At 42.1% G+C, this 9005-nt stretch overlaps 1 protein-coding gene across 1 annotated transcript; it reads right to left on the minus strand.

The window, feature by feature from the left end:
- Positions 1-6230: 6230 nt before the first annotated feature.
- F5Z01DRAFT_377651 (amino acid/polyamine transporter I) lies at positions 6231-8548 on the minus strand. The gene is made up of 5 exons (XM_046259397.1): positions 7888-8548; positions 7499-7779; positions 7241-7440; positions 6612-7183; positions 6231-6548 (listed from the first exon to the last, which is right to left on the minus strand). The coding sequence occupies exons 1-5, from the start codon at positions 8234-8236 to the stop codon at positions 6361-6363; spliced, it is 1590 nt and encodes a 529-aa protein (XP_046114283.1). The 5' UTR covers positions 8237-8548; the 3' UTR covers positions 6231-6360.
- Between the last annotated feature and the right edge of the window lie 457 nt (positions 8549-9005).

A 9005-nucleotide genomic window follows, 5' to 3' on the forward strand; every position in this document is an offset into this window, starting at 1 on the left:
AGTTAGATACCTTATTAAATAAAAAGGATACGTAAGTAACGAAAATATATAAGAACCCGCTAAACACCTTACGAACTATAGCCACCTATTACGATAGTTCTATCGGACCTAGCTAAACTAAAATCCGCTAAGATCGAAGGATCGAGCGGCACGTCCTCGTATATAGTATCCTACGCCTATATAAAATTAAGCTCTAGAAAGTTCTTAGTCGAGGAACGACTAGCGGAGGAACCCGATACTTCTAACCGCCTTTACTCGCGCTTAGCCTCCTCCCGCTCTACGCGTTCTAGCTCCTCCACGCTATTAATACCACGAGATATAGCTCTTATTATCTTCTTAAACTATAGTTTCTTTTATTTTCGGAGGCGAAGAACTTTCTCCTCCGCTTATTCAAGCTCGGTCTCGAGCTTCTAATATTATTCGGCGATCTTACGAAGCTACGAGGTAGAGACCCTACTAACGTCGTAGGCTAAGCGGTTTAAACGGACGTACTCGGCGTAACGAGAGGAATCGTCGGCAGAAACCTAATAAGTTTTAAGACCGCGACGCTTATAATTAGAGCAAGTAAGTATCTCGACGGAGTATACGAGAATAGTTTCGAGAAGACGGATCTTACGCTCTTTAGCAACGAAAGATAATTTCTACGTACGCTTAGCGACACGGCCGGACATAGCGAGGAAGTTAAAAGAGAAGGAAACTCACTAGAACTAATAGATTAAGGAAAGGCGCGTAATAAATAATCTTAGGGATAAGATCTCGGAAGGAGGGGTATTATATTATGACCTAATATACGGCCTTCACGTGCTTTTAAGCATACCCTACTATTTCCTATCTATTTATAGCACGATTATTACTTATACGAATAATCGCACTTGCGATTGCACTTGCGATTATTACGATTATCACGAATTACTACGAACGAGTAAAATAGATTATTATTAGGGATAATAATTACCTTAGTATATAGGAAGCCTAGCTTTACTATAGTTAGTCTCTACTAGCTCCCTAGCTATTAATATAATTATCTACGTAAGATCTACTATCTCGCACATAGACTATAACACGACCGCTTAAGTTAACGATATCTTAGTATACTTAGTTCATAAACCGACCTTAGATCTACCTACCCTATAGCTAGTCTGACCCAACCGTCACACTAGCGAATCCTCTAAGATAAACCCTAAGTCTATTAATAAAGGTAAGTAAGGCCACGGCTAAGTATACCGAGCCCTCCTAGACGGCTTAGTCTATAGACTTAGACTCGGACGAGTCCGACGACGAGGATATAAAGATCCTTAAGGGATAAATCTAAGAGTTATAAGGGTAGCTATAATAAATTATCGATATATAGACCCGCGATAAGTAATAATATAACGAAGCCTACCGTTCCTTTAACGAAAGAATAACCTTATAATATTAATAGGCCGCCTAACTAAGGAACGAGATAAATAACGTAAGTAATAATACTATTCGATAAGCTACCGGCAAGGATCTAAGAGAGATTATAAAGCTACGCTAACTAAGACTATTCGATAATATAACTAAGGACCTTTAAGGGTTCCTAACTTAGGTTAGAGCTTATTAATAATACTTCCTATCTATCTTTCGTACGGAAAAAGATAAAGTACGTTACGTAATAAGATACCTATCGGGAGCCGCTTTAGTATAGTTCGAACTTACTCTTAAGGACTTCGTGACTAATACTTATTAATACCGAAGATAGGAGACGAAAGATATCTTCGTATACTATAATAACTTCGAAGAAATATTAAAGGCAACCTTTAGGATTATCGACGAGGAACGCCTAACCGAGAACTAGCTAAAAGCGTTAAAGTAAAAAGGGTTAGCCTTAGACTACGGCGCCTTATTTACTTAAATCGCGTCTAGGATTACTAAAAGTAAAAGAGATAAGATAGCCTCTTTCTACCGAGGTCTTAAGGACGAAGTTAAAGATAAGCTATATAAGGAAGACCGACCCGCTACCCTCGCGAGCTATATCGCGATAGCTATTAAAATCGATAACTAATAATTCGAACGATAACGCGAAAGGAAGGGATAGTACTTCCTTAGTACTTTAAGCCGCGATTATAATAATAGAAACCGGATCTATCCTAATATAAGCTAACCTTGATTTTACTAAAGCACGGCTCTTAGCAGAACCTATATAGGATTAATAGATCTCGACGCGATAGAACGAAGGCTCGCCGCGATAGATAAAAAGAACCTTACTTACTATAACTATAGTAAGAAAGGATATTTTACGCGTAAATACTATTCCCCGAAGAAAGAACGAAGCTAGGGCTAGAAGCTAGTCCCCGAAGGTAAGTATAAGTAGCTAAATATAATTAGGTCCGGATATAATATTAGCCCCTTGTAAAATATAGTATTTTCTAGGGAAAAGGAACGATAGAAGTTCCTCGAAGAAATAAAGAAAGCTAGAGAAAAAGCGAGAAAGTAATTAATACCTTACGAAGTATTATACTAATTAAGATACTATATCGATAGTTACCTAACCTATCGGGATAGTAAAGAAAACTTAGGATAGTTCCTTAAGGCACTATACGGGCCTCGCGCTCTAGCTATAATATATAAGGTTACTATAGGACTAAGGAAGTACCCGGACGACGTAAATAAAGAATTATTTAATACTAACTCTATAGATAGTAACGAAGAGCTCTTATAAAGGAAACGAATACTTAAGACTAACTTACTATATAAATAAGTAACTCTACGAGAATAAATAAAAGTAGCGATAGACCGATATAACCCTTTACTATAAGGGGAAGATCTCTAGATAGTTATCCCCGCTTAGACGCTAAATAAAGGAATTAATTAAGTAATAAACCGGAGGATAGTCTTAAGAGATAACCCGCGTATATACCTAGATATACTAAATTATTACGAACTTTTATAAGTCTTTTATATATATTACTTTTATAAGGTCTATATACTTAATAAAGGAAGGTATTAAGTTTACTTAATTAAAGGACTAGCTACCCGCGTTATTAATAACCTATACGAAAAATATAAAGCGGAGTTGTATAAATATATATATATATAGAACCTAGTATAGGATATATAATACTAAGGTAGTTAGTAAAATACCCCGAAGTATACGTATAAGACTAAAAGACGTGGCGTAGATATTAATTAATAAACTATCTACGATACGCTAAAGTAAAAGTATTTAATTAGTATAGGACTAGGGAATAAAAAGAAATAGAAGAACTCCGACGTTATAAGATAGCGGTAAAAATATTACTCGGTATTAAAATAGTTACGAGTAAAGAATATACTTTATAGTATAAGTAAGGATATAAGAAATATAATAAGCACCCTAATAATATAAGATTATTATTTAACTTTACCGAATAAGCGGATCGAGATTATATTAACTAAGGTAAGATAAACCGCGAAAGGTACGAAAGAGCGAAGGAAACGCTACGCTTACGATATAGGATCGAGGCACGAGAATACCTTATCCCGCGAGGGAAGGTATATATATAGTATATTATATATAAGTATTACGAAAGATATACGCTAGACTACGGAGTTTATTACTATAGGTATATATATTACCCGTACGAGGAGGAAAGAAGCCGATACCCCTCGATATACCTAGAGTTATACGATAGTAACTACGTATACGACCCTAAGGATAATACTATCGATATAGAATACTACTTATTAAAAAATTATTAATATCGCTTATAAAAAGGGCATAAGATAACGAAGAAAACCTAAAGACCTTTTACTCCGTAAAAATAAACGGAGGATAGAAAATAGTTTTAGAAGTCTAAATTAATAAATATTACTTACGAGTATTATTAAATAATAAGGTAATAGGAAACTATATCTTATTAGTAATAGTTAACTAATATACGCTACTATAGAATTATAAGACTCGATTATATAAGCTTTTTAATATCGAAGGATAAAGCTTTAATTATAATAATAAGACTATCGACCGCGAGACCGATTATCTCGATATAACGATATAAAGATACTATAAGATAATCGTCTTCGATATTATAGACTTATATAAATACGATATAATACTAGGTTACCTATAGTTAACGAGAAGTAATCTAGTAGTCGATTAGCATACTAGCTAGTTAGCGTAGATAGATATAATAACGCGATAATTATTATTTAGCTAGAAGAAAGTAAATATTCGCGACGACTTAGCCTCTAGAGGATCTTTATAGTAAGATATAAGCGAGCCGAAGTAAGCAAAAGCTATAGTATTAACTAAGAAGGCCTTATAACCGGGTATACGATATAAATAAGGAAAATAAATTATCGCTAATATTATATAGAAGATATTTAAAGCGAATTAAGCCTTATAAGAAGAAAAGAAAAAAAAACCTATAATAGAAGAAAAATAAATAAAGAATATACCTCTAGAATACCGTAAATATAATAGGTTATTTAAGGAAACCCTCGAAATAAGTATTCCCTAATATAGCTAATAAGATTACGAAATCTATCTTAAGACCGGAACCTCGACTAAGTTCTATAAACTCTATAACCTTAACTAAAAGTAACTTAAGATATTATAAGAATATATCGACGAAATACTTAAGAAAGGCTATATTCAGACCTTTACCTCGGAAGTAAGGTACCCCGTTATATTCGTACTAAAGAAGAACGGGAAGCTACGGTTAGTTATAGACTATCGGTAGCTTAATAATATTACTATATAAAGAATATAAATAGGTTTATACGACGAAATTATAGGTCCTACGTGATATACGTTAGTGGCCGTATACTAGGTCGTAATAGCACGGGAGATATAGATTTTTGAAGTCTACTAGACCCTAATTAATTAAGAACTATAGGGTTTATATCCTCTAGTCTAGGGGCGGTAACTAAGTCGGCTATTTAATAAGCAAAAGTCACCGGGACTAAGGTTACTATTACTTCTTAGTATTCGACCGTCCGCGCTCTCCCTTCTTATACTACTAGCGGTAGTAAATACTAGTCGTAGCCTAGGTGCGAAAGGCCTATATTAATTAACGATCTCTTAGCTAGCCTAGCCTTAGCTTAGACTAATATAGGGGAGGAGCCTCGATAGTCTCCTACCCTACCTCCTCTTACTATAGATAACGGCACTTAGGCGAATATATTAACTCCACTAGATATTAAGAAATTATTTTACTCTAAGACCCTTAGACCGGATAGCTATAATTAAGGTAAGTTTATTTATATATCGTGTCCTAGGGTAATTTCCTACGACGCGCTTATATTAGCTAGTTAGCGCGATCTACTATAGTCACTATTCTACTAAGGGCAGCGGATATATAAATAGGTCTAAGAAACGTAGAGAACCTTAGTTACGAGCAAGTTCGGATCTATAGATAGTTATTTCCGATTAAATTCGAGAATCTTTAGATAGTATTTATCTAAGCTATCCCCTTTTACGATATTATATCACTTACTTACGCTGCTCATTCGCCTCTAGAGTGTGCTTCCTCTATAGCTTCGATAGGAGCGGAGCGTTACAACTGGCGGCAGAGAAAGGATAACCTCCTGCGATCGTTCGTCGGTATTTTCGGTGTGAAACGATATAATTAGGTGATAGTTCTTTCCGTTTTTCGAGGAGATGCTCGTACTTAGTCGGCAAGTAGCCATTAGCAAGTTACGATCTCGATACGGGGGCTATAGCATGATATATTCATTATCTAATCGCAATCATACTCAAGGCCCAAGCATGGGCTCAGCACTAGCGATAGTAAACTTATCCATATTTCTATCGTTTATCTATAAATATTAGCGACCTCCGTACGACAAATTAACACAGCAGCCGACTTACGTTAAGAATAGGCTGACTAAAGGCGGCATTACAATCGATAAGCGTTTCTTAATATATAATACAGATAATCAATACCGTCGATGCTAACTAAAGTGCAAAATCTGGTCTCGCGGCTGGCGACCTCGTTCTTATGAGAAGACCGTCTCCAGCTCCCACGCAAAAGGATATCTGGGAAGGCTCCCCTCCCCCGGCGACGGTGGGGCTCCCACAAATGCAATTGTTCCAAGGCGTGAGTCAAATCAGACAAACTCGCGTGGTCGGAAAGTTGGTGTCGCAGTGAAGACATCACAATCTTAGGTCGAATGGCTTCTGGCAACCCAGCGTCTGCCTGCGATGTCTCAGAATCCTATAGCCAACCCAGGCTACAGCCTCATCGACTCTGGTATAAAAATACCGACCTTAGTCCACTAAATGAAAAAAAACTTCATGACAGTTGGCGTAATTGGCACATCACCAGTGCTGAACGTATCATAAAGACAAACTGTTTATACATCATCGCGCACCAGGTCAGCTATCCAGCGCCGCAGTCACCCGGCTCCACGCTCCTACTGATTATGTTGGTGCTGCCCTTGCACCGGTGGGCCGGCGTAGTTCTTGTGTCCCCACGCCCAGTACCAGATACTCGAGATGGCAGTCGCGGCGACGAACACGACCGGGGCATAGTTGGCCGTTGTGGCAGTGACAGGTATGCTCAAGGGCATGCAGAACAAGGGCAATGCTAGCAAGGACCATGCTACAGCGTAACAAATTAGTAAAAGAATAAACTACGCGGGTCTGAACAGATGAGGAGCCTTACCGATAGAGACAATGTTAAGGAAATATCCAAATTTGCCGAGGTAGAAGTTCCCAGTCTTGACTTGCTTGCGGCCCGTAAACATGCTGATGGCAATTGGAGTGGCATATGAGGCTGTCAGGCAAATGACACCGACGCCGGAAAAGGCGTTGAAGGCGGCCGTGGACCCAAAGTAGATGAGACCAAGCACAATCTCCACCACCATACACAGCATCATCGCGTTGAGCGGCACGTCGAGTCTGCGGTTGACCTTCATCCACCACCTAGATCCGGGGATGGCGCCGTCTCGCGCAAAGGCCCAGGTGCAGCGCGAAGAGGCCGTGGTAACCCCGACGCCGCAGAGTAGGGCGAGGACCATGAGGGGAATGAGCAAGCCTATAGCACCGCCGGGGGAGCCGACGGCACTCGTGATGATGGCAGGCACGGGCTGGGGGAGGAGGATAAGACCCTGGATGTTGGGCAGTACGAAAACGATGGGTATCAGGAAAAGCAGGCCGGCAAAGGTGTTGATGAAGACGGTGGCGACCATGGCCTTGGGGACCTGGATCGAAGGCTTCTGAACCTCCTCGCACATGCTACAGAGTGTTAGCCGCATGGATGAGAGACAGAGGAGGAAGCCTGGGGCAGCTCACGAGATGATCATGCCGGTAGAGGAAGTGGCATAAGCGGCGTGCAAGAGGCCGACGCAGAAAGACCAGCCATCGGGCCAGCCAGAGCTGTTCTCGAACTTTCCAAAGACGTATTTGGCATCGTGACGACCATTCTTGGCGATGGCAAGGATCGTGACCATCATGGCGATGACCCCTGCAAAGGTCCAGAAGATAGCAGCAGTCTTCGTTCGAGTTAGCAAAATAATTGACTCTACGTTTGAATGACAGCAGAGAACTTACATCGAGCCACGGGAGCCACTTGTTGCCCAGAGCAGACACAGCATTGCACAGCAAGGTGACAGCAACAAAGAGAAGGAAGACCTGGTAGTTAGAGCCCTCAAGGACGCCGACCCCTGGCTCCTTTTCAAACACATTGATACACCCGACGAAGAAAAGTGTGGTGCCAAAGTTGACAGATAGGGTGATTGTGATGTTCCCGACGACATAGAGCCAGCCACAAGTCCAGCTCGCGACGCGGCGCCAGTTGGCAGGGGCCAGCATAAAGGCTTGGTAATAGACACCTGCAGTAGAGACGAAGCGATCAATTATGTGACTTTATATGAAGGGGAACGAGGGAATATGCGCGCGCTCTGTTGTTTCGCTCCGGGGTGGGGTTCGGGGAGCTTTACCTCCGGCTGTGGGATAGACACTCGTGATTTCGCCAAGAGACGCAGCGACGCAGACAGTGATGAGGGAGACTGCGACCCAACCCCAGATGATGTTCACGGGACCGCCACCGACGAGCGGGAAGATGAGCGTCGTGGCCAGGCCGTATGGGATCGAGGCGAGCACAAAGGACATGAAGGCGACCTGGAGCGTCGATCGGTTGCGCAGCAGCTCAGGCTTGTACCCGAGGTTCTCGAGGAGCTGGTCGGCTGTTTCGGTCTCCCCCGTCGAAAGCCGGGGAGAGAAATTCTCTAGCTTGGAACCCATGGTGCTGGCGCTAGGAAAGACGTGCTTGACGTCGGAGTCGGCCATCGACGTTGGTCGTTGTTGAACCTCGACGAGGAGGATAACGCCGGACACTGTTCGAGGTGTGGGACTGTGTACGGGGTAGCAGAAACGCACAGGCTAGTGCGTAGCAACAAAGCTATAACGGAAGCAAGCAGGAATCAGAAGACGGGATAGAAAGAAAGGACTGCGACAACACAAAAGGTTCGTTCGTGTCGCGAGTTTCTTGTCGCCTTACGCTGCGATGAACGAGACGAGTCTGGCAAAGGGGCAAGCTCGAGGATGAACTGGTGAAGAGACCGACTAAATTAGTGGAGCGAGCGCCACAACCGAAGGTGGCCAATGACGAGAAAATTTTAGCGACGCAAATCGTGGAGAGCTAAAACCACCAGGGCCAGGGTGGAAAGCATGGGAGGGCTCTGGCAATGCCCGCAGGGTGTTATTTGTGTCCCCGAGGACGGGGAAGGGGTTTGCAAGGATTTAGCCAAAGGCCAGCAGAGATGGGAGAGCACAGCAAGGATTAGGCAACAGGGTACAAGCACAAACTCATAAATGGTGTTCAAATATTGGTACGCGGCTTCCCACTGTTCAGGACATCGTCGCAGGCGAGGTGGAGCTGGCTTCACGCACTGCCGTGAATCTCCATAACCTATGAACGCCACGACTGTTGTAGAGCTGAGGTGCGGTGAGGTGAATGTTGCGAGGGTAGTCTTGTCAATACCATCCGCACCTGTCCGCCATTCGTACTGCTATCTCCGTGCCATCGTCCCTCCCTGGCATTCCCCAGGTCAGGTTG

This window comes from Emericellopsis atlantica, assembly GCF_019669845.1.
Source record: "Emericellopsis atlantica unplaced genomic scaffold F5Z01scaffold_38, whole genome shotgun sequence".
Classification (NCBI taxonomy): Eukaryota; Fungi; Ascomycota; class Sordariomycetes; order Hypocreales; family Bionectriaceae; genus Emericellopsis; species Emericellopsis atlantica.

What these genes read in the sequence shown, in the direction of transcription:
- F5Z01DRAFT_377651 (XM_046259397.1), bottom strand. Translation starts at nt 8,236, where the DNA reads ATGGCCGACTCCGACGTCAAGCACGTCTTTCCTAGCGCCAGCACCATG. An exon ending in TGTCTATCCCACAGCCGGAG is followed by an intron (nt 7,780 to 7,887) that starts GTAAAGCTCCCC and finishes TCTCTACTGCAG; the next exon opens with GTGTCTATTACCAAGCCTTT. An exon ending in TCTACCGGCATGATCATCTC is followed by an intron (nt 7,184 to 7,240) that starts GTGAGCTGCCCC and finishes AACACTCTGTAG; the next exon opens with CATGTGCGAGGAGGTTCAGA.